The 26,233-nt window shown below is 42.2% G+C and overlaps 1 protein-coding gene across 1 annotated transcript; it reads right to left on the minus strand.

The window, feature by feature from the left end:
* Positions 1-240: 240 nt before the first annotated feature.
* LOC143290781 (uncharacterized) lies at positions 241-26,233 on the minus strand. Its single transcript, XM_076600298.1, has 7 exons — positions 26,162-26,233; positions 22,356-22,498; positions 18,550-18,835; positions 10,098-10,301; positions 8,854-8,942; positions 7,447-7,534; positions 241-2,825 (listed from the first exon to the last, which is right to left on the minus strand). The coding sequence occupies exons 2-7, from the start codon at positions 22,383-22,385 to the stop codon at positions 823-825; spliced, it is 2,700 nt and encodes an 899-aa protein (XP_076456413.1). The 5' UTR covers positions 22,386-22,498; positions 26,162-26,233; the 3' UTR covers positions 241-822.

The following is a 26,233-nucleotide window of genomic DNA, read 5'->3' on the forward strand; positions in this document are numbered from 1 at the left end:
CCTTCGTTGATTTTGTTCGCCATGATCGCATGTCTTGAGCACGGCGTCAGTCCGACATTTTGTTAAGTGAGCGAGGAAAGGATCTAGGCAAAACACTGCAACAGTGACCCAACCAAAACGTTCAAATAAAGGACTGCCTCATGACGTAGATGGGGTTTCTAGCCATGAATAGAATCCAGAAAGATTCCCCAAGCTAAAGCAACCAGCATTTTCGTCAACGAACTGAATGCAAACCAGGAAAAAGTCAGAATATTTCGATGACGAGTTATCTCATCATTGTGGCAGCGAAGCGTACATGCTTGCGATGACAAGTTATCTCGTCATATTGGCAGCCTAGGGCTTAAGATTGATAACTTTAAGTATATATCTGGCTAACACTGTCATTGTTAAAAAGTTAAATCAGAATATCATGAGATTTGCTGAACATATGAGATAGAGTGTGAGTGTAAATATGTGAGAGAGCAAGTGAGTGAGGGAGAAAGACAGCATGTGTACACGAGTGTAAGTGAAACGTGAGAGAAAGAAAAGGAGAGAGAGCAGAGAGACTCACCAACACTGCAACAGAAAATGTATATCAGCTCCTGAAACTCACACGACAAGCTTGTGAGAGAGAGGGACACACACACACAGAATGCCTTCTGTTTCAATGAAGTATTACCATATGACTGGAAACAACACTGCTATCCTTCTGCCATGCCATGGAATTGTGCTGTCCAAAACTAGACACCAAGAAAGCTACTGTTTTAATGTTGGGTTCCCATGTTTGTCGGATAATGCTGATTCTCACACATCTGTCCCTGAAGAGATGAAGGGTCAGAATTGTCACAGAGGCCGTGGAACTGAGGAGGTACCCTGAGATACTTGTGCAGCTGCCACCTCATCTTCACTCGCTGAAGCACTGACTGCTGACGAATCCACCATCCCTGCTGGAGTCAAGCCAGCGCTATCACACACTCCACCATCATGCTCTGACATCAGGAGCACGGCATCATTGACAGAGCTGTCTGGAATGTTCACCTGGTCTGCCTCCAAAGCAGACTGCACAGACAGAGCGCCGTCTGCGTTCTGGAAGATCTGCTGAGCGCCACCAGAGAAACACATGTTCAACAGGTCCTGCAGGTCGATGGGCATCGTCACCACGTTGGTGTTGTCCTGCTGGGAAGTGGAGGAGGAGGAAGAGGTGGTCTGGGGCATGGTCAGCACGATGGAGGGATTGATCACAAACACAGGACCCATGTTGAAGGCCTGGGCCATGCTGGCTGGGACCTGGACACTGGTGCCGGGGGCCTGGCACGTGGACGACCCCGTCTGAGGTGTCGCGGAAACTGCTGGTGAAGTGACTGAGTTCAAAACCGGCGCAGAAGATTTGGGACTGCTTTTTAAGACAGATGCCAAATCTGAATCCAACTCAGACAGCACCAATGAAGAGTTAGTGTCTGCTGGTTTGCCAGAGTGAGCAGCTGACACAGACACATCTGGAAGACTGGCAACGACATCGACTCTGGAACTGGACTGGTTTTCTTCTGAGCTCCTTGGAAAACTGCTTCTATCCACTTTGACTGTGGAACTGTCACAAAAACTAACTTGTTCCCATTTGTTACCATCATCACTAACACCAGGTTCTGTTTTAACTGATGGCTGGTCAAAGTCAGTCTTTACCACTACAACATTGGAAACTGAATGTTCTGATTTCAGTTCGGATTTTGAAGGTAATGTTGTTCTCTTTGAAGGCAGTTCTGAACCTAACAGTGCATGTGTAACATTTGGAGTATTTTGTGGAGCAAAAGAGTTGGTGAAGGAACAGGAAGCTGCTGCTGCAGCAGAAACTACTGGTGCTGATGTCACTGTCTGATTTTCTACAGGTGATACATCATTCAACAAATCACTCTCACCTGCACTGGTCAGACCAACAGAACCAGAAGAGGAAACCACATCAGATTCTTCTGGCACTGAAAGGGAGCTGTCTTTTTCCTCCAGACCAGTGGACCAGGTCACAGACACCTCTGGTAGTGAAGATGCAGCAGATGAGACAGGAAGATCAGACACTGATGAGGAGCTGACCAGGCTCTGCAGAAAATTGAACACCACGGACGTCGGAACAGACGTGTGGGACGTCCGGGATGAAAAAGTGGCTTCAGTGGAATCGGGATGGATGTGGATAACACGAGATTCAGCTGCACTGGAAACCTGTGAACTTACAGCAGGGGGAAGCACCGTGGGTACAGTGCGACGGACACCACCGGCTGCTTTTGTGCGTGTGGCAGAGAATGAGGCTGAGGTAGACGCTCCTGATGAGGCCTGGACTGTGGTTGTGCTTGAAGCCATGGTGGATGTCAGGGTGTCCATGCGAGCTATTTTGGCCGCTTCCAACAGTGCCTCGAATCCCATCGTCTGACAAGGGGACCCTGTTCCGCTGTCTGTCTGATCCTCCCTGTTTCCTGCCGCTGCTGAAAACCCAGGTTTCTTCCCCACCGCAGTCTGACTGGCGTCTTCACCGCCTCTCCCAGCTTTGGCGCCAGTGGGTTTCCTTTTGGACTGCGCAGCCTTTGGGGTCACTTTGGAACGCCCATTCCCTTTGCTCACAGGTGAACCTCGGATCACAGGTAAACTCTTCTTCACTGGAGAACCTTTGTTGACAGGTGACTCCTTCTTCCTGACTTTGGTCACAGGTGATCTGGGTTTCTGAACTACCCTTGCCAGTTCAGATGGCTGAGAAATGTCCAGAGCTTCATTCAGTGTGGTTGGTAAATTGGAAGGCTTTTTAGTTCTGATCACCACATAGCCACTGCCAGGCTCAGAGAGAATCTTGGTCACTGACCCCTCACCTGAAAGTAAAAAACAAAACTGGCACGATTTCTTGACAGTGAGAAAATATGCATGGTCAGTGTTTACTTGTATCGCAATTGCACAGTTCATTCTTTTTCTTTAATTCAAAATAAATATAAAAAAAGATGTATTCAAAAGGACAGTTGAATACATCTTTTTATAATCATTTATTGTTGACTCATCGGATGTTTCAGCATTAGCAGTGACCCATATCACCCAAGATATGATTCCAAATATCTATCAAAAATTTTTTTTAATCTGAAGGAAGAAAATGACAGAAGAGCGAGAAAAAACAGGTCAGAAAAAGAAAAAATCTTCCAAGAATGCTAAAACTGTCTTGCTTATTGCAGAACTTTCTAGCATCCAGTGATTCCTCCTAAAAAAAGAATAAATAAATAGAAATAATAAACAAATAACAATCCAATGACCTCCCAAAGCTATTTATCTATAAACATGTGAATATAAAGTAGCAAATTGTTTTGTTTTAAGCCTTCACTTCTGACTGCAGATACATATATCCGCAGTTTAGGGGTAACAGCATAATCAACAGTCCAGCCATTCATTTACATATGCTTATTTAACTGCAAATGGTGACTGCCTTGATGTGTGTTCGAAGCAATTTCTCAGCAAATTTTGGCTTGATTTTGATGCAGTTTTTTGTGTTCTGTAAAGCAAAAAGTTGTTGAGCATTTCAACATAGCTGCCAGGACGTATGGCACAGACGAGGTGGTTAAAATTTTGTTTGATTTTCCGCACAATGTCAACAACAGCAACTTCAAACATGTGATAGAAAATGAAAGTAATGTTGTTGTTGATCAACGTAAGTGATTCTGGTTATTCTGATGATTATTACATGCTGCACATGGCACCATACAGCCAGATCCAGATCCAGAAAGACTATGACCTCTTCAACTGTTCAAGAACTGCCTCCATCAATTTGTTTAAAGTCTCTTCCCAGAGTGCTTGGAATGTTTGCATACTATGCAAAGTGGATTCCAAAATTTTCAGACAAAATACGGCCTTTGCAAAATGTTCAATCATTCTCCCTGACAGTTGAACCTCTTGAGACTTTTGATTCTTTGAAGAAAGAACTGTTGAAGGCCATGCTCTATTCCATCGATGAGAACAAACCTTTCATTGTTGAGTGTGTTGCTTCAGATAATGCCATTTCATCTACTCTCAATCAAGATGGTAGACCTGTTGCCTTCATGTCATGTACCTTGAAGGGAGGAGAACACCACTGTCCTGCCGTTGAAAAAGAAGCAACTGCTGTCATTGAAGCAGTGAAGAAATGGAGTCATCTCCTTTCTCGTCAACACTTTACACTCATCACTGACCAACGTTCTGTTGCTTTCAGGTTTGACAATTGTAGGCATACAAAAATAAAGAATCTGAAAATTGAAGAATGGCAACTGGAGAAAGCTGCCTACAGCTACACAATTCAGTATCATCCAGGCTCCAACAACGTGGTCCTGGACATGCTGTCCCAAGGAACTTGTGCATCCATTCCACTCACTACTCACCTCACAGATCTTCATGTAGGGTTGTGTCATCCTTGTGTGACTCGCCTTCTTCATTTTATACACTAAAAAATCTCCCTTTTTCAGCTGAGGAAGTAAGATGTGAGTGTGCTGGGTATCAGGTTTGTGCAGAAATCAAGCCCAGCTCCTAAGGACTATGTAGTGATGGAAGGCACGTTGATCAAGGCTACACAGCCAATGGAACACATAAGCACTGGCTTCAAAGGGCCACTGTCATTGTCCACAAGAAATAAGTGCATTCTGACTATGGTTGATGAATATTGAAGATTTGCATTTGCATTCCCATGCCCTGACATGCAAACATCCATCATGATCCAATGCCAAGAACAATTGTTTGCACTCTGTGGAACACCAGGCTTTGTTCATTCAGATCGAGGTTCTTCGTTCATGTCCAGGGAACTGAAGGAATCTCTCAGTGGGGGTTGCAACTAACTGAAGTACACCTTATCATCCAACAGGGAACTGAAGGAATCTCTTTCTCAGTGTGTGTTGCAACAAGCTGAAGTACACCTTATCATCCGACAGGAACTGAAGGAATATCTCTCTCAGTGCGGGTTGCAACTAGCTGAAGTACACCTTATCATCCAACAGGGAACTGAAGGAATCTCCCTCTCAGTGGGGGTTGCAACTAGCTGAAGTACACCTTATCATCCAACAGGGAACTGAAGGAATCTCTCTCTCAGTGGGGGTTGCAACTAGCTGAAGTACACCTTATCATCCAACAGGGAACTGAAGGAATATCTCTCTCAGTGGGGGTTGCAACTAGCTGAAGTACACCTTATCATCCAACAGGGAACTGAAGGAATCTCTCTCTCAGTGGGGGTTGCAACTAGCTGAAGTACACCTTATCATCCAACAGGGAACTGAAGGAATCTCTCTCTCAGTGGGGGTTGCAACTAGCTGAAGTACACCTTATCATCCAACAGGGAACTGAAGGAATCTCTCTCTCAGTGGGGGGTTGCAACTAGCTGAAGTACACCTTATCATCCGACAGGAAATTCTCAAGTGGAAGGAGACAATGGGATCATCTGGAAAACTGTGTGGCTTGAACTTCACTCTCAAGGGCTGATGGATCGTGATCAGGAATTTGTGATCCCTGAAGCTCTGCACTCGATCAGATCCCTTCTCTCAACAGCAACAAACACGATCGTGATAAGGAATTTGTGATCTCTGAAACTCTGCACTTGATCAGATCCCTTCTCTCAACAGCAACAAACACGATCGTGATAAGGAATTTGTGATCTCTGAAACTCTGCACTCGATCAGATCCCTTCTCTCAACAGCAACAAACACGATCGTGATAAGGAATTTGTGATCCCTGAAGTTCTGCACTCGATCAGATCCCTTCTCTCAACAGCAACAAACACGATCGTGATAAGGAATTTGTGATCTCTGAAACTCTGCACTCGATCAGATCCCTTCTCTCAACAGCAACAAACACAACCCTTCATGAGAGGTTCTTTGCTTTTCAACAAAGATCCTCTTTTGGACTCTCACTCCCTTCTTGGATGAGTCCTGGGCCAGTGCTGCTTCATCATTTAGCTCACACCCATGCTGAAAGCCCACCAGTTGATCCTTACTGCTGGATGCAAACCCTATGTACGTACACATCCGTTATCCAGATGGACGTGATATCAACTCCGTCCCTTCAGGATTTGGCACCCTTTCCACTAACTCCAGCAGAGAGAGGTGAAAACGTGGAACTCGACAGAGAAAATGGTCCATCTCACACTCACAATGAGAATGGAGAGCATGGAGAAAAAGCAGGCAGTATTCATCAGTTTCCAAGTCCAGGTCTCACTTCTGAACCTCCTGAAGTCTCTACTCCTCAAGTCTCTACTCCTCAAGTCCCTACTCCTCAAGTCCACCGTTCTACTCGGGTATCAAAACTGTCTGAATGTTATGAGTGGAACATACTCTTGAAGGCCGCAGAATGTAGTTTATTTCTTCTCTGTTCGGTGTTCTGGTCAGCAATGGAAGGTTTCTCTATCGTTATGTGTTGTGACAATTTCTTTGAGGTGGGAAGAATGTGGTAATATTTGTTCTATGTAAATGACTTTATACTTTTCTTTCCATGGTTTCTTTTTTCACTGTTTTGTCACTTCCAATGGTGGATATCTTATTTAGCTGTTTAAAGGCTGAGACTAAGTTCCAAAAATATGACATTACATCAACAGGAAGGGGGTGGGGGGGGGTTGTCAGAAGTGGGTATAGAAAAAACCCAAAAATTTTAGCATATAAAACCTTCATTTTGGGATTTTCATTACTATGACGCCCTCCAGATGAAAGCTTCAAGCAGAAATGTTATTTACAGTGAGCTTTTGTGTTATGATATTGTGTGATAGTGTTTGTGGGTGCTTGGGTGGGAGGGTGTATGTGAGTGTTTATGTATAGTGTTTATGTTTAAAATAACATGATAGTCGAGGAAAACAAGATAATTGCACTTGGTTGTTGTGTCTAATTCATTTGCTAATATTTTAGCACCCATAAATAAACATACTTGAATTTTCTTCTTCTGATTTTTTTTTTTTTTTTTTTCAAAATATTTTGCATTTTAGCCCTAAAACTCCAAGTTATCTTTCCCTGACTAGGAGTTATCTCATCCTGTCAACATTCAACATATACGAAATCATATTCTCTATTCATTTACCTTCAAGAAAACATATACTTTTACAAACATTTGAGCATTATTTTAATTTCTGTGATTTTTTTTTATAAAAAGGTTGGCAATTATTTTGTAATAATCACAAATAGTTCTGGAAGTCAAAGGGATAACTCATTACAATGGGATAACATCACCACTTGAGATCATTCATCACCAACATCATTATCATTATTGTCACCACAATCACCATAACCGCTTCCACCAGTATCAGTTTTCAAGAAGGTTTCAAAGTGTATGGACTGATCCATATATGCTACGCCATATCTACTTTTTTTTTTTTTTTTTAAGCAGATGCCTTCTTTGTATAAACCCAGCACACTGATCTGGCCTTGATTCCTACTAGCACGAGCATAAAGTGAACATGAGGTTATAAAACTGAACAAGAACAGGCTGTTTCACAGCACACAGTCTTACCATGTTGTCTTTCTATTCTTACAGCGTAGTCATGGTCTGACTGAGGGATGACATAGATCTCTCGGTACTGTGCATCATCATCCGTGTTCTGCACAAAGGACCATGCAAAACAAACTGTGGGATAAAACATAAAATACACAGAGGAAAATGTGCAATTTACCATGAATCACAATAAAACAAATCCAAACTACCAGTAAATAAATCAGAGCCCACTAAGGAACTGTATGGGAAGATAACACCATATAAAGACTGATTATTACTTGATAATTATCATTTATTAACAATAATACAAGACAGCACTAGTGTTCCTTTTAAACATCAAAACTGAAAGTTTCCCTCAGCAATCAGTCTATGAAACAAACTACCGGAAATAACAAGCCAGTATTTCTATTAGTCAGCTTAAAAATCATTTCCCTTCTTTAGAGCCAGTAGTTCCTGCTCACTTCTGTTATGGAAAAAGAACACAACAAATTATCCATTGCAGGCTGAGACTGGGCATGAGTATCCTTAACTCAGACTTACACAAAAGATATCTACTGAATGACCCAGGGTGTGCCTGTGGTGACCCTAATGAAACAGCTGATCACTTTCTCTTCAACTGCCCTCGCTTTATTAACATTTATCTCCAAACAATTAACACTCTCCCACTGGAACTCAGTTTGACAATTCTGCTGTGTGGGAGTGCACAACTGACTTCAGACGAAAATGTTGACATTTTCAGAGTTGTACACAAGTTTATCTTGAAATCTGGGCAATTCTGAATTTTCCAATACCAATTCTGCAATAAAGCACAAGACCTTGTGTAAATGAATGTTGCAAAGCAGTTTTTCTGAAAGCAAACTGCGTCCATGACCCTCTCCCTCTCATAATTTTGTGTCTCTTCATGTATTGTTTTCTCTCATACTTGTCAATGTGATTATATTTACTTTGGCTCCTTTAACTTGACTGCACAAGTTGATTTTTTTCTTATTGGATAGGGCTTAAATGTAAACTGTGCCTGATGCCCTTTCCATGCTTTCTGTGTTTCTGTGCTTACGCTATATTGTTTCTTTAAATAAAAATAGTTTCAATCAAAACAGAAAGTAAAGCTCCCAACAGGTCCCAGCAACTTACCCTCATGCCAGCCCAGTTCCACCACTCTCAAATCCTACAATTTCATGTTCAAGGGACCATCAATTTAGATAAAAACCCATGGCAACAGAAGGGTTGTCCCTGGTAAAATACTGTTGAAAGTAAAAACAAATACACGTGCAGTCAGAAAAAAAAAAGAAATGTAGGTGGTGCTACACATCGGTGATAGGCTCTCCCCAGGGAGGGCAGCCCAATTTCACACAGAGAAATCTGATATGACAAAAAGTGATGCAGTACAATTGTAGAAAACTGAACATGAATGGATGGAGCACTTACCCTGTCATCTGACTCTGCATGCTGAGAACCACTGTCCTCAGACTCTTCAATTTCTTGGAATACCAACTGCTCCACTGGTGCAGGGCTCACTGAAAAACGAAAGTTCAGTTTATTTATTTATTTACATTTGTACTGACCACGCAGGGCCATAACAAGGCTGAAAGCAATGCCAATACTGATCCTGCAAAACCTGGAAAACACACACACACACACACACACACACACACACACACACACACACACACAAACACACACACAAACACACACACAAACACACACACACACACACACACACACACACACACACACACACACACACACACACACACACAAACACACACACAAACACACACACACACACACACACACACAAATACACACACACACACACACACACCTGGAAAATAAAAATCAGCCACAAATACAGGCACATTCATGCACATAAACCTAGAACATGCCTCTGATGTTGACCATTCTGTCAATTTTTTGGCTGAGGATTAAAAAAAACAAACCCAACTATCCTGAACATAATTTTTTACAACACCCAAATTATACATAACGGGCATATAAAGCCAAAATATACCACAGACAACTAACACAGCACAAAAAAGGAATACAACATAGTAAGAATGCCTAATTTTCAAGTCAGACAAAAACAAAAACTATTCAACAAGGCCTTCTGGAAAACTAAATCAAGTTCAAGTTCTATGTACCAATGTCAAACTAAGAGAAAGAGGTGGAGTATTGGCCTTGTGGTAATATGTCCATTTAGAAAGCAAGAGAATCTGAACACACTGGTTCCAGTCCCAAACTCTTCAATATTTTCTCCCCCTCTACCAGACCTTAAGTGGTGGTCTGGATGCTACTCATCTGAAGGAGATGATATACCAAAGTCCCATGTGCAGAATGCTGTTAGTACATGTAAAAGAACCCATGGCAACGAAAGGGTTGTCTCTGTCAAAATTCTGTGGAAAAATGCATTTTAATAGGAAAACAAATACACCTGCCAGCAGAGAAGAAAAGAAAAGAAAAAGAGCAGTCATAGACAAACTGTGCGCAGTGTTATATATCTGCATACAGCTGACCAACAAATCTTGTAATAGAGCTGACCAAACTCTCCATGAATACACAGATGCAAGCAAAACCATCCATGCACACACACACACACACACACACACACACACAATGTAAGATGAATCACACTAAACTACTCTATGGAGGTGGTAAACAGCAGCAACACATACCTGTTCGTTCAACTGGGACAGGTTTACGTTTCACCTGCGCTCCTATCTCATCAGGCTGCAAAAAGCGGTACGTTCTGTTGGCATTATGTCCCCTTCTTTCCAAAGGGTCAGTCAACTCACGCACGTCAGGCAGACTGTGAATGGCACACCTGAAATTGGCTTTCCACCGCTTTGGCTCAGGTTCATCCCCATCCTTGTAGATACCTTGTGAACATCAAAGTGATGAGAACAATCACAGATAATAGCATACTTATGGAGCCTCATTTAATAAATAAAGACATAAACAAATAAATAAAATGAAACTGAATTTAAAATTTCTAGCGGGAAAAATGATTATGTATAAAATATACCACCAACTAATTTGGCAGCATCCGAAACTGCAAAGATATCGCACACTGTGCAAAGACAATAACCACTTGCCTCAGGTTCTGTAGCTGGGCACCTGCATTCATCAGCTTTGACCTGGTATCCTACAAGTTAACTCCTACATGTTTCACCTCTCCTGGAATATAGGCCATTCACTTCTCCTGGAATATAGGCCATTCACTTCTCCTGGAGCATAGGCCATTCACCTCTCCTGGAATATAGGCCATTCACTTCTCCTGGAATATAGGCCATTCACTTCTCCTGGAGCATAGGCCATTCACTTCTCCTGGAATATAGGCCATTCACCTCTCCTGGAATATAGGCCATTCACTTCTCCTGGAGCATAGGCCATTCACTTCTCCTGGAATATAGGCCATTCACTTCTCCTGGAGCATAGGCCATTCACCTCTCCTGGAATATAGGCCATTCACTTCTCCTGGAATATAGGCCATTCACTTCTCCTGGAGCATAGGCCATTCACCTCTCCTGGAATATAGGCCATTCACCTCTCCTGGAATATAGGCTATTCACTTCTCCTGGAATATAGGCTATTCACTTCTCCTGGAATATAGGCCATTCACTTCTCCTGGAATATAGGCCATTCACCTCTCCTGGAGCATAGGCCATTCACCTCTCCTGGAGCATAGGCCATTCACTTCTCCTGGAATATAGGCCATCAACTGAAGTCTAGGCCGTCAAAAAAAGACCTCCACAGTCCCTTCTCCTGTACCTCTACAGGATAAGCTTGATAATGTTTTTGTATTAGAAGGCTGTAAAGAGTGGTGCATCAGCAATGCTGCTGAAATATCAAGTTAGTAATGTTTATAAAAAATGTCATTTTTATAGCCTATTCAAAGTACAATTTTCTTCCATTGTAAAATTTAAAAAATCTACTTCTATACTATACACCCCACAAAAAAAAAACACAAACACACACACACACACACACACACACACACACACAAAAAGAAAGAAAATAACACACCTAAGATTATACTTCTATAAATTAATACACATACATGTACACACACTCTCAGTAACTCACACAGTTATAACCATTGCACAACCCTGCAATGCTAACCCTTAAGAAAAGCCAACATTACTTATTTTTATAGGGAAAAGGCCAACAAGAACTGAGGAAGCAGCAGGAAGGCAATGTCAACTGTAATCTCAGGCCCCATTCTCCAATGTTTCAAGATACCGTATTTCAAAGTGAAAAGGTAAAACTTTTTTCCTCAGATTCAACCCATGTCTCTTACAATATGATGTACCTGGTGGTGGTGGTGGTGTGTCCATCGAGGTCGATGATGACCATCGTTGTCATCCAGCTGGGGGATGGGGGGAGGGTGGTGGTGGGGTGGGGGGGAGGATGCTCATGAATCTATCTGTGAGTGCGCAGATGGCTGAATAGTCCAATCTGCGCACGAAATGTTCGCTGACAGTTGGGGCAGACAAAGACAGGCATATCATTGTCAGGGAGCTTGTTTGCCCATGACTTTCTGGCCTGCCTCTTCTGAACAGCTGCAGCAGTCCTGTTGGCCTCGCACAACTTGGTGCCTTTGTGCACAGCAGCGTGCCATTTGTCACGGTCCACTGCAGATTCCTCCCAGGAGTCAGGGTTGATATCAAACGCTTTCAGAGAGACTTTCAGAGTATCTCTGAAGCACTTCTTCTGACCTCCGTGTGATCTCTTCCCTTGTTGCAGCTCGCCATAAAAGAGCCTTTTGGGCAGCCGATGGTCTGGCATGCGCGCCACGTGTCCAGCCCAGCGAAGCTGGGACTGCATCAGGATGGTGAAGATGCTAGGAAGGGTGGCTTTTGCGAGCACCTCTGTGTCTGGGGTCCTGTCTTGCCACTTGATGTTCAGTAGCTTCCTGAGGCATGTTGTGTGGAAGTGGTTCAGCTTCTTGGCATGTCGTTGGTACACTGTCCAAGTTTCGCAGGCGTACAGTAGTGTGGGGAGAACTACTGCTCTGTAGACCTTTAGCTTGGTCTCAAGGCCAATGCCTCTTCTGTTCCAGACATTTGCATTGAGTCTACCAAAGGTTGCGCTTGCTCTTGCAATCCTGACGTTCACTTCATCGTCGATGGTCGCATTTCGTGACAGTGTGCTGCCAAGGTATGTGAACCGCTCCACCACACTGATTCTCTGACCGTTGACTGTGATGTTGGGCTCAACGTAGGGTTTCCCTGGGGCTGGCTGATGGAGAACTTCAGTTTTCCTCGTGCTGATGGTAAGGCCGAAGTTCCTGCTGGCAATGGCAAACTTGTCGACGCTGAGTTGCATGTCAGCTTCAGATCCAGCGTTGAGGGCACAATCATCAGCAAACAAAAAGTCTCTGATGATGTCTGTCATGACCTTCGTTTTTGCTTGAAGCCTTCTGAGGTTAAACAACTTGCCATCTGTTCGGTACTTTAGGCCGATTCCAACATCGCCATCTCTGAAGGCATCAGTAAGCATTGCAGAGAACATGAGGCTGAACAGCGTTGGAGCCAGGACGCAGCCTTGCTTGACACCATTTGTGACAGCAAAAGGAGCAGATGTTTCGCCATTGTCCTGGACTCGAGCCTGCATGCCTTCATGGAACTGGCTGACCAAGGAAATAAATTTCCGAGGGCATCCGTACTTGGCCATGATCTTCCACAGTCCCTCTCTACTCACGGTGTCGAAGGCCTTAGTGAGGTCGACATAGGTGGAGAACAGATCAGCATTTTGCTCCTGACATTTCTCTTGCAGCTGCCTTGCAGCAAACACCATGTCGGTGGTTCCACGCTCTTTCCGGAATCCACATTGGCTCTCAGGCAAATGACCTTGGTCAAGGTGTGCTGTGAGGCGGTTTAATAGGATCCTGGCAAGTATCTTGCCTGCGATGGAGAGCAAGGAAATGCCCCGATGGTTATCACAGGCTTGCCGGTTCCCCTTTCACTTGTACAAGTGAATGATAGATGCATCTTTGAAATCCTGGGGGATCGTCTCTTCTTTCCACATGAGTGAGTACAGCTGATGGAGCTTCTCAGTCAGCACAGTGCCTCCATCCTTGCAGACCTCTGCTGGTATGGAGTCTGAGCCAGGTGCTTTGCCACTGGATAGCAGACGGATTGCTTTCTGGGTCTCAAGAAGTGTTGGCGGATCGTCCAGTGCTTCGTTGATGGGGACTTGTGGGAGACGGTCTATGGCTTCATCATTTATGGAGGAAGGGCGATTTAAGACACTGTTGAAGTGCTCAGCCCAGCATTCGAGAATTTTCTCCTTCTCGGTGATCAAGGTATTCCCATCTGTACTGAGGAGGGGGGATGATCCTGAGGATGTGGGGCCGTAGACTTCTTTTAAGGCATCATAGAACCTCTTCATATCGTGCCTGTCAGCATATCCCTGGATCTCATCAGCTTTGTCACTCAGCCACTTATCCTGCATCTGGCGTAACTTTTGCTGAACAGTCCTGCGGATGGCATCGTACGCATCCTTTTTTGATGTGGACTTTGGGTTGCTCAGGTAGGCTTGATGCAGACGGCATTTCTCATCCAGAAGCTGCTTGATTTCATCACAGTTTTCATCAAACCAGTCTTTGTGCTTTCTGGTCATGGGTCCCAGGGTCTCTGAAGCTGTACTATAGATCAGCTCACGCAGGGTCCTCCAGTCAGACTCCAAATTCTGGTTGTCCAGAGAGGCGGATTCCAGACGATCTTCCAGCAGCTCCACAAAGGACTGTTTGATGGTGATGTTTTTCAGCTTAGCGATGTTGAGCCGTTTTGGAGCCTTCTGGCCTTGGGGGCGTCTCTTGGGCTGGATTCGAATATTCAGCTTCGAGACTACAAGGCGATGGTCTGTCCAACACTCAGCGCCGCACATGGTCTTTGTTACACGTACATCTTGCCTATCCCTTTTCCTGACGATGACATAATCGATGAGATGCCAATGCTTTGACCGAGGGTGCATCCATGACGTCCTGTTACGAGTAGGGAGGCAGAAAACTGTGTTGGTTATCAGCAGTTCATGCTCTGCACAGGTCTGAAGCAAAAGCAATCCATTTGGGTTGCAGTGGCCCACACCGTGCTTTCCAATCACTCCATCCCAGGCGATGTAGTCAGAGCCAACTCTAGCACTGAAGTCCCCAGGAATGATGAGCTTGTCTGCTTTAGGGATAGCAGCAATGACAGAGTGAAGGTCCTCGTAGAACTTCGCCTTCACTTCATCCGGGTTGGTCATGGTTGGGGCGTAGGCACTCACAATGGTGAGGTGCTTCTGGCCAGATGCCAGTGGGAGTTTCATGGTCATAAGCCTATCGTTGACTCCCTTTGGGATTCCAGCTAGCTTGCTGACAAGTGCTGTTTTTACTGCAAAACCAACGCCAGCCTCACGTCGCTCTTCGCTTCCTCGTCCACTCCAGAAGAAGGTGTAACCAGATCCCTGTTCACAGAGCTCGCCTTCGCCTGCAAGCCGAGTCTCACTCAAGGCTGCGATGTCAATGTTGTATCTGGCGAGTTCGGATGCAACTAGTGCCGTTCTCCTTTGGGGTCTGTCCGCGTTATCTCTGTCCAGGAGAGTCCTTATGTTCCAAGCACCAATGGTGAGAGGAACGATCCTTGTTTTTTTCTTTTCTTTCTTGTTGTTTCGACCGCTGATGTACGGTCCCCGCCAGCCGCGGTATGCTGGCCAGGGTGATATGGAGCAGGCAATTTTTAGGGCACCTTTTCTAGCCCCTTCCTCATGCCAGGGAGGTGAGCAGTGCATTCCTAAAGAGGGCTGCTCAGACGCTCAGACGGCTGCCGAGCTCCATCGCTACTCCTGTCGACGAAGAACGACCCTATGGCCTGAGCCGCCTGCGTGCAGGTCTGCGGCTGCGACTGCCAGTGTACCCACACCTGTCGTTTCGTCGCTTGCCTGTCGCCACAGGACTTGGGGGTGATGAAAGATGAAGGATGAAAGGTCATTTTGGATGACTGATGACTTGCGCAATGAGTTTGTTTAAAGTGAAGAGGAGTTGCGCAACATCGACCTCACTCTCTCGTCCGGGTCCACCAATTTCCAGTGGCAAGACTAAGTCGAGACGACTGGAGGATGAGCACGGATGCAGTGGATGACCAAGATATCCTTTCGGTGTCTCATCTTGCTCTCTGCACTCCACAGTGCGTTGCTGTAACCGCCTTCCTCTCCGTTGAACCGATAGGTTTCTTCCGCAGATTCTGCCGGATCCAGACTTCGCATGCATGGGTAGACACACCCCTGGGGCCAACTGCGTGTGGCATGCACACAGCACGGTGGAGCTAGATGGCCGTCGGTGGCTCTCCTGAGCCAACGCCCTTTTATGGATCTCCATAAGGGTGTCTAGCCACCTGCCTCACCAGTCCCGGAAGGGAGCGCTGGGAGTGCCGGTTTAGTCGCCGGCAACCCGACCCTGAACAGGTTGTACTGGATTACAGGTTACCAGTAGCAGATCTAATGACCTGACCTGACAATAATGATGTACCTAATGTCTGGTTAAAAACTGTTGAAATGCTGTTGTGAATCAGAATCACATCTGGGTAGACCTCCAAACCAAGAAGTATGATGTTTGTGGCAGTGAAAATGAAGGACATTTAGGTCAACCGCTGCTTCAAATCACACCTGTAACACTTGCTGGAGCAGATGATGCTAGATTGGGGACAAAACCTTTTTCTTTTCTTTTTTTTTTAATAATTTTTTTTAAAATTTGTTTATTTATGTACACTTATAGTTGACTTCATCAAGTTTTTGCGCCTTATACATACTATTAGTAGTAGTAGTAGTAGGTTGTTTTTTTTGTTTGTTTTTTTAAAATTTTTATATAATGTATTTATCTATTATTTATTCACCTTTTTTTTTCCCTTTTTTTTTTCTCAAGGCCTGACGAAGCGTGTTGGGTTACGCTGCTGGTCAGGCATCTGCTTGGCAGATGAGGTGCAGCGTATATGGATTTGTCTGAACGCAGTGACGCCTCCTTCAGCTACTGAAACTGAAACTGAAACTGGCTGCAATCACATAGGGATTCATGAAGGCTGACACTGACAGAACAAACAATCGAGCAGATGACACACCATGTGAAGAGTTTTGATATTGCGTCAGGACCTCAACATCAACCTTGACTGAAGATGCAAACATGGCCAAAATAGCAACAGCAATTAACCCACAATGCTCTTTCAATCTCTTGGTTTTGATATGCATCTTATAACATGTTGTTAAATTGGAATTCTTTTAAAACTTGGCTTGTGTGCTTTATAGTTGTAAATTTGAAGCACCTTCCAGTCAGTGAAATATGGTAAAAGCATTTCTAATTCCTGCAGGATGCAGACCTTGTTATTATTATTATTATTATCATTATTATTATTAATATGAGCATTTACGCCTAATCTTGAAAATAAGCCCTAGGCGTTTACAAATATAACACATACATGTAAATATCAAAAGGAAAAATTGAACACAAGGTACCAAACATCACTGGAAACTATTCATCCACCACATCCCCCACACAATACACACAAGCACACGCGCACGCACACACAAAGTCATAGCACACAATCGTAAATAGTACACAATCAAAAACATCACCAACAAATCCTGAAACTATCAAAACTCACTCACTCATAAATAGTCATTTTAGTTCATTCTGGAAATGGATGAGCTGTTGAGAATGAATCTGGAAGAGAAAAGATGGGTCTTCAGACTGGATTTGAAAGATTGCAGCGAAGATAAGTGACGGAGAGGCTGAGGAAGTTGATTCCAAAGAAAGGGGGCTTGGTATGAAAAACTGCGTTGGCCATACATTTTGGTTCGAGCTGGGGGGATCCTGAGCATACGGGTGTCAGAAGAAGAGCAGAGTTGGCGTGAGGGTATGTAAGGATGAATGAGATCAGAAAGATACTGTGGACCAGAAGCCTCGATGGACTTGAAACAAAGAGAGACGACTTTGTAAATAATTCTTTCGTTTACTGGGAACCAGTGTAAAGTATGAAGGAGAGGAGAGACGTGATCAAATGTAGAGGAACGAAAGACAAGACGAACAGCAGAGTTCTTGTCTTTCTGAAGCCTAGCAATGAGGTAGCTGGGTGAACCAACAAGTAGGGATTTACAATAATCCAGGCGGGACAGCACAAAGACACAGAGGAGAGTTTTGGTCGCATCTTCAGTCAGGAGATGACGAATGGATGCAATTTTGTGAATTTCAAAGAAACACAGTTTGCATATATTTGCAACATGCTGCTAATAGGAAAGAGACTGGTCAAATATGATATCAAGATTGCGGACGAAGAGGAAAGAGGAATGTTGGTGCCATTGAGGGAAACAGAGGAAGGAAGAAAGACTGAGTGGCGAAGTCTTTGTGGGGTGATAATCAGCATTTCAGTTTTATCCTCATTTAACTCACACAGTACGGCCAGTCCTCTCTTCTCCTCTACATAGACCCCTCGGATGTCTAGTGGGTGTCTGAATGACCCAACCTTTAGCTTCCGTCATCAGAATTACGGTATTCTTTGTCAACATTCACATCTTCAGTATAAGAGCCTTCCGCTTGCAATATTTTGATGATGGTAACTGGGGTGAAACGCTGTTAACGTCGTCTCTTTCGCCGTTTGTATGGAGAGAGTTAATCTAAGCTTGTTTTCAGTCATCCATGTCTTCAGATCAGAGATGCAGGCCTGAGTAGAGTCAATGAGAGAGGGAAGGAGAGACAGAGGTCCTGACAGATACAGCTGATTGTCATTAGAAAAGCTATGGTGGGGCAACAAATGATGATTCAGAATGGTGGAAATCGGTTATGTATTGAGAACAAACAGAATGGGCCCAAGCACGGAGCCTTGTGGCACACCAAACTGTACGTCGGAAGGGGAGGATGAAAGACCACAAACAGAAACAACATTGGACCAGTCAGACAGATAAAAGCGGAACCATGAGAGAGCAAGATAGCAGATTCCAAAAGTGCGATTCAGATGGTTGAGGAGAATCTGATGATGAACAGTATCAAAGGCAGCTGAAAGATCAAGGAGAGAGAGAACAGAAATTTTGCTGTTGTCAAGAGAAGTTATCAAAAGCACAAACACATCCCCATGTCCAAACATCCATGCACACTCATACCTGTGTGTCTGGCCCATTTTTCAAAGACGTCTCCATCCGTTTCCAGCTTCCAGCCCAAACGAGAGGCATGGCGCCAAGAGACCTGAAACGTTCCTTCATCCTTGTTCAGCCACTTCAAGCCAAACACTGTGCCAGAGTCCAAGTGGTTCTTCAGCCACGGTCTCATCTTCTCTCTGTCCACTGGGCGCACAGGCCGCCGAAGGTCCAGGCTTTTGACACCGGCACGCTCCCTGCTCTTGGGTGAGAGTCTGCGAGCTTTCGTCGCTTTAGCTCCTGCATTCTTCATCTAAAACACCACCGCTTTATAATAAGTGATATAAGTTTCAGATGTGATTGTAAAAACAGCTGAATGAAGAACACAACCACATTTTTTAACTGATGTTAATTTCAGCTGTTACAGTGAACATAGCTGTATGAAGAACACTACTACAGCTTTAAACTTATATTAATTATAGGTTTGATTGTAAAAACAAATACATAACAACATAACTACAGCTCCTATAAAAAGAATTCAAAAAGCTCTTTAATTTCAAAATTGACTGTAAATGCTCCTTATGAAATGAATGTGGAGGTAACGCATCCACTTAGGAAGCGAGTGAAGCTGAGCACACTGGTTCAAATCACGGCTCAGTTGCTGATATTTTCTCCCCTTCCACTAGACACTGAGTGGTGGTCTGGATGCTAGTCATTCGGATGAGACAATAAACCAACGTCCCATGTGCAGCATGCACTCAGCGCACATAAAAGAACCCCCAGCACCTAAAGGGTTGTCTCTGGCAAAATTCTGTAGAAAAATCCACTTTGACAGGAAAAACAAATAAAACTGCACGAAGGGAAAATACAAAAAAAATGGGTGGCGCTCTCAGAGTGGCGATGCGCTATCCCTGGGGAGAGCAGCCCGAATTTCATGCAGAGAAATTTGTTGGGACAAAAAAGAGAAATACAATATAAAACAGATGAAACCACACAGTAACTTAAGTACTAACCAGCCAAGTAAGCTTTTAGGAAGAGGAAGATAAATTGCAACAGAAACAAACAGCTGACAAAGCTGTCCAAACCCAATACAGCTGTCTTTTCTTGCCTATCACTCTCTCTGTGTATCAGACCAGCATTTAGCAACAGTGAATTTTGTATATCACATTTGGGATAGTTATGCCATCAGATTCACCAATAAAACTAGATCACTGCAGCCTATACCACAAAACATACCGAAGCTTACTCTTTGGATAGTAAGTTTTCTTCTCAACAGAACTCAGTCCGTCCGCTTTCATTCTGCCCACTCTTCTCTAAAATCTACTTCTACTGGTGCACCCCAAGGTACAGTGCTGTCCCGTTCTTTTTACACTGTACACAAATGACTGCAGAGGCACGGAGGAAACTCCTGTCATAAAATATTCTGATGATTCAGCAACTGAAGATCTGTCCAACTCTGATGCTATTTATTTCAGTGAAATTAAAAAGTTCTGTTCCTGGTGTGAGAAAAACTATCTGGATCTCAACGTATTGAAAACAAAAGAAATGTTAATAGATTTTCGGAAAGACCCCTTGCCTGTAGCTGAACTTGTTATTGATGGTCAAACAGTGGAGAGGGTCAATGAATATAGATATTTAGGGACCATCTTAGACAATAAGCTGACTTTTGACAGAAATGTTGATTCCATTCATAAGAAATGTCAATCTAGAATTTTTTGTTTACAGAAGCTTAGAAATGTTGGTATAAATTCAAATATTCTTCAAAGTTATTATCAATGTTGTATCAAGTCCGTGCTTACAGTTTCATTTATGTGCTGGAATGGAAGTTTGGGAGTGAGGAGTAAGCGTGTTTTGAACGATGTCATGAGTGTATGCAGTAAAACTGTGGGAGTGAAACAAGCTAGTATGCAAGAGCTGTATGAAAGTCAAGTGGTTAAAAAAAGCAGGCAGATAGCAACTGACAACACCCATATTTTAGCAAAGTATTATGAGCTATTGCCATCAGGATGACGCTACAGAACTTTTAAGTTGAAATCCAGAGCTCTGAAGACTTTTATTCCACGTTCAATCTACCTTTTAAATTCTTGAGAACTGTGTGTGTGTGTGTGTGTGTGTGTGTGTGTGTGTTTACTGAGCTTAAAACGTGACAATTGGTTATAATGAATGTGCAATATCTAGGAAGAATAAGGTGCAATATGCAGGATGACTGTACAATGAATATGTCTAATGCTAACGTCCATATTCTAAATATATTTCTGTTTAATAATTACGATGTAATAATTAATTGCAATGTTTTTAAAAGCGAATATGTGAAATACTTTTATTTGAGAACATATGTTTATTACTCTTATTTAATCAAGTTATCCGCGTGTGTGGGGTGGGTGGGGGATGGGGGGTGGGGGGGTTGCGGTGCGGGTGTGTGCTGATTATCTGGTTGTGGTTTTCCGCAATTCATCTTTATTCTTATCTTATCTGTCTATTATAATCAATGTGCAGTATAGTAGGCTATGTTTATAATTATATTCAAATAATGTTTCTTAATTCTTTCTGTTTTTACATTAAGAATACTAGTTATTACCTGCAGTGTGTGGATGTATGTATGAAACGATGTATGTGATTTTTTTTTTTTTTTTTACATTTGTATCTTCGTAATATTTGTAGGGGCTTTTACAGTTATGGTCCCCATGTTGTTTACTTGTCTATGTTGTGATAATGCACCTGACCAAATTTCTCCAGCTGGAGATAATAAAGTTATTCTTATCTTATCTTCTTTTTTTCCCCCAAGTCACTTAATGATCAGAAGAAAGAAAAAACTAATCAAGTGGTGTGTATGTGTGTGTGTGTATGTGGCCATGTGTGTGTGCGTATGTCTGTGTACTTTGTCACTGATATATTCCATTAGTCTTGCATATAAGTCTCTGATTATAGACTTGCCCTGTGTTATAAATTTTTGTAACCATTCTTTCCCATACTGACCTTAAATATTTCTGTCCAAAGGAGGCAGAATGCATCACCATCATTATCATCATTATCTTAATCAATATTATCATTAACATTAGTAGTACTATTACAATTAAATTTTGCTGCAATCTTTCTCTGCAGCTGTCACCACCACCTCATTCTTACTCTTTTCAGCCACTTCAAATTGATGAATTAAAAATGAAAAGGTGCTTGTTTCTTTTGTGGTTAGCACTGCAGACCATTGACTGGGAAGATATGGGTTACAGCCTCACCAGAGGTGGGGTTTTTTGTTGTTGTTTTTTTCAGCCCATGGCCAGCTCCTACCCAGCTCTGACAGTGCTACAGGCTCAAACGGGAAGACTGGAACCATACAGCTAAGGGTCAATCACTCTGGGAATGTTGCTCAAATTTCCTGACCAACATCGCAGGTGTCTGTGTCTATAAGCCTGGCTGATGATTTGATATATTGTGAGGGTACAACCTCATTCATCATCACTGAAAAAGTGAAATATATAGAAAGATGTCAAAAATCCTGTAGCACACAGTGACACACACACACACACACACACACACAAGGAAAGAATTTTCTTCAAAATATATTATTCTTGCATATTATAATCATATACAGTTTTTATTAGCTTATCTATATTAGAAAATTACTTCAAAAACTGGATGCTGCTTCCAGTATCACAAGGGAGGTAACAACCAAGGGAGGCTATTTGCTGCAGCTTCTTTCGATTTCTCTGCCTAGCAGACTAGTAGTTTGGACAGGAAAGAAATTCAGACCCTGCCGGAGTCTGCACCAGTGGGTCACGGTTAAGTATGTGTAATTAAATAGAAAATTATTTCAACTACTTAAAATGTATACTCACAGGTACATCATCATCTGTGTCAGTATCCATGGTTTCGTTGTCCTGTGATTGCTGTGCTCAAGGGGAGGTTTACTGTTCTGTCCTCTTGAGATGTGTCCTGTGTATTGTTGTCATCCCATACCACCAAATACCACTCTGAAAAACTGGGGAGGGGGGGGGGAGAAGAAAAAGATCAGAAAAGATTTTTGGCAATTATATATGTTTTCATTTTTAAATTTAAATAAATAAATAAATGTATCATGAAAAACATAATGTCTATGACAACAAAAGAGAGAAAGACACAAGTATCTATTTTTTCCTCACAATTTTTACAATCTGTCAGTTCCAGAAATTATGTAAAGTTCACAATTGTGGATGACAGTGAACTTGTTTGCTTTCAGTGAGCAACATAATTCTAAACTGCTCAAGTCTTCACAATATTTAAACTTGAAAGTAAAATGAAACAAGACCATTCATAGCTAATAAGACCCACAATAATACTGTTAATAACTAATGTAAACAATTTTACCTAATATTAAATATTTTCATTTTTTGACAACTGATCACCATAACTAAGGCTGAAAACATTTTGTACACAGATTGTTTCCATAAAGATGGGATGAAAAAGTTTCAGTTTTTTCAACAATGACAGTCCAGTTTGATACTGCACATGTATATGTATTTGTTATTGTTATTATTTTGATTATATCAAAATCTGTATCAGCAAAAAAACAAAAAACAAAAAACCAACAACAAAAATCATAACATATCCTGAATTTCTTAAATTTTATTTTTGTTAAAAGTATAATATAGCAATAAAATCGTACTTGTGAGGGACATGGGGTCACACCCTATTAACTGTTGTTAAGAATCAAAACTTCTTTTTTTTCAAAGATTGAGAGAAATAAAGACAGGAAGATCATACCTTATCATTAATTTGGTGGAGTTAAATTGGCACTTTGTGTTTTGCATATTCCATCACTTCCCTTTTAAAAAAAACAAGAACCAAAAACAAAACTGCTTTTACTATCAGGAGAGTGTGCATGTATGAATATATATATATACATATATATACACACACGTGTGTGTGTGTGTGTGTGTATACATACATACATATATATATATATATAGCCAGAGAAACTGAGAGATACACTACTGTATATGTGTGTGCGTGCGCGAGAGAGAGGGTGTCTGAGTGAGACTGCAATTAAGTACGAGTGTGTGAAAGGAAGAAAAGAAGGAGAGAACAAGTGATCTATCTTTTATAAATGTGGCATTCTGTGCATTGTTTATTCCATCAGAATTCTTTCTTTTTCTGCCTTTCTTTTAAATGTTAATTACTGGTCTCTATCTTCCTAGAGAGTAGCTTGACTATTCCTTTATTGTGGTTTTTTGATCAAAACATATCAAAGAAAAGAGTAAAATGGGCACATGGACAAGATTTCCTCAACTGTCTTGAATATCAAGTGATTCCCATCATAATAATCATCATGTTTATATAGCGCTGAATCTTGTGCAGAGACAAATCAAAGCGCTTTCGCACCAGTCATTCAAATTCATGCATAATTCTAAAATGGGAAAAAACTGAAGACAAAGGAAGAGGCAGGGAAAGGAGGCTATTTTGGGAAGGGATGGGTTTTAAGGCCAGACTTGAAAGAGCTGAGTGTGGAGACCTGACGAAGCGAAAGAGGAAGTTCATTCCATTACAAGGTCCAGGAACAAAGATAGAACGGTGGCCAACAGTTAAGTGTTTGAATCTAGGTATGCGTAAACAGAGTGGATCCGAAGCTGATTGTAGAGAGCGAGATGGAGTGTAGAGGTGAAGGCAGCCACATAGATACAAAGGGGCAGACTTGTGAATACATTTATAACACAGAGTGCTGATCTTGTACTTTATTCTGTGTGAGACAGGGAGCCAGTGGAGATGTTGCTAAAGAGGAGTGATGTGCTCAGATCTTTTCTTTCTGAGGACGAGTCGGGCAGCAGTGTTTTGTATGCGCTGAAGGGACTGAATGGATGAAACAGTCAAACCAGACAACAGAGAATTACAGCAGTCTTCTTCTTCTTCTTCTTCTTCTGCGTTCGTGGGCTGCAACTCCCACGTTCACTTGTATGCACATGAGTGGGCTTTTACGTGTATGACCGTTTTTACCCTGCCATGTAGGCAGCCATACTCCGTTTTCGGGGGTATTACAGCAATCAAGGCGAGAGAGAATGAGAGAAACGACAAGTCTTGGTGTTGCGTCAGTGGACAGATATTTCTGGAAAAAACTGATGCACCACAATGACAGTAGCAGGATTGACATGTCTGACTGATAAATTTTTGCACGGACAGTGTGTTGTCAAGGACAACACCGAGGTTCCTGACTGAACTGGAAAGAGGAATGGATGTACTGACAATTTTGATTGTGTCAGTTGTGATGGAAGACAATTTTTGTTTAGTTCCTATGATCATTGCTTCAGTTTTGTCCACGTTCAATTGTAACTTATTTAGAGTCATCCAGTTTTGTATGTCCAGGAAGCAGTTGGATGTTTCTTGCAAGAGCGACAAGAATTTTTCCAGGGTATCACTCTTCTGGAGTTGAGTGTCATCAGCATAAGAATGATGACTGACATTATGGCGGTTGATAATTAATAATCATGCACTGTAGTGCAAAATAACTGTCACAAATGAGTAACTGAAACACTGATTTCAACTTTGTGTTGTTCTATGCATTACTTTTGATTTCATTCACACAGTTTGAAAACTACTGCAAGGCAACTGCTTTTGTCCCTTCAGAACATGACAGAGTAAGCCTACACTGACACAAGGATGCAGGAAGAACTAAATAACCCTTTCTCCCTCTTCCTTTTCCTTCATTTTTCCTTGTTTTGATATGTTTCTAGACTAATAAAGCATATGTTTTGTATATCTGTATCTCAGCAGGATCAAACTTTGAAACCGTGACACTGATTACATTATTTCCAATATGTGTATTAATCCTAGACTGCATAATTATCTGAACAAATGAACTTTTAATTTAAAAAAAAAGTGTCAAGCAACAGCACTGTATACACATCTATTGACCTGGGAGATCAGAAAAATTACACTTCACCCAGCAGGTGCTGCCAGATTCAAGACCAAAATGTGGACAGGAAGTCTGATGCTCTGGATAACAAAGTAAATTCTTATTGCCGGGCTATTGCACCCACCAATAATCTTTTCTAATCAGTTTTCTTCAAAATGATGTCTCTATTCTTCCTCCTTTTTCTAATCCCTTGCACAAAATTACTAATGACCAACATCTGTAATCATATTTTCACTAGTTTCAGTTTTACTTTTAGTTTTACTGTTGTTGTCACTTTCATTGCACGTTTTTGGCAAATATAATTCTTAAAAAAATACAATCTTCATAGTTTTTGGACAAGAGCTGTAATGGATCTATTGCAGTGGCCATTTTCGAAACAGCAAAACTGTGCTTACAGCTATGACTGTTTAGCCACTGTGATTGCCAAAGCCAAAGGAGTCCTGAAGGGGTTTCACTGTCTATATTCTTATCCTGAAAACTACAATACCAATTGACAATGCCAAATTTATTTCATGAAATAGCTGCTAATAAACCCGGAGAAGGCTCTGCACATATTCAAATAACAAGTGCATTTTGATCAATTAAACAACGAACTAACTGGTATACCTTCGCTTCGAATTTACATCACGGATTTTTTCTTCCCACCACGTCTACATTCAATTGCATGCTATCATCTTTCCAATCGACCAAGATATAACCATTCATTACATGTATACCACTTCATTTGGGTTTTCTTAATGATATCAAAATTCGTGTTACCTTCGATTGTGGCGAAAAATCAACAAATAGTAATTTTTTGGTGTAAATTACTGTCCGATGACCTGCTTTCAG

Source organism: Babylonia areolata, chromosome 1 (genome assembly GCF_041734735.1).
Source record: "Babylonia areolata isolate BAREFJ2019XMU chromosome 1, ASM4173473v1, whole genome shotgun sequence".
Taxonomy (NCBI): Eukaryota; Metazoa; Mollusca; class Gastropoda; order Neogastropoda; family Buccinidae; genus Babylonia; species Babylonia areolata.

What these genes read in the sequence shown, in the direction of transcription:
- LOC143290781 (XM_076600298.1), bottom strand. Translation starts at nt 22,385, where the DNA reads ATGGATACTGACACAGATGATGATGTACCT. An exon ending in ACACAGATGATGATGTACCT is followed by an intron (nt 18,836 to 22,355) that starts GTGAGTATACAT and finishes GTGGTGTTTTAG; the next exon opens with ATGAAGAATGCAGGAGCTAA. An exon ending in AAGAATAGAAAGACAACATG is followed by an intron (nt 2,826 to 7,446) that starts GTAAGACTGTGT and finishes TTTTACTTTCAG; the next exon opens with GTGAGGGGTCAGTGACCAAG.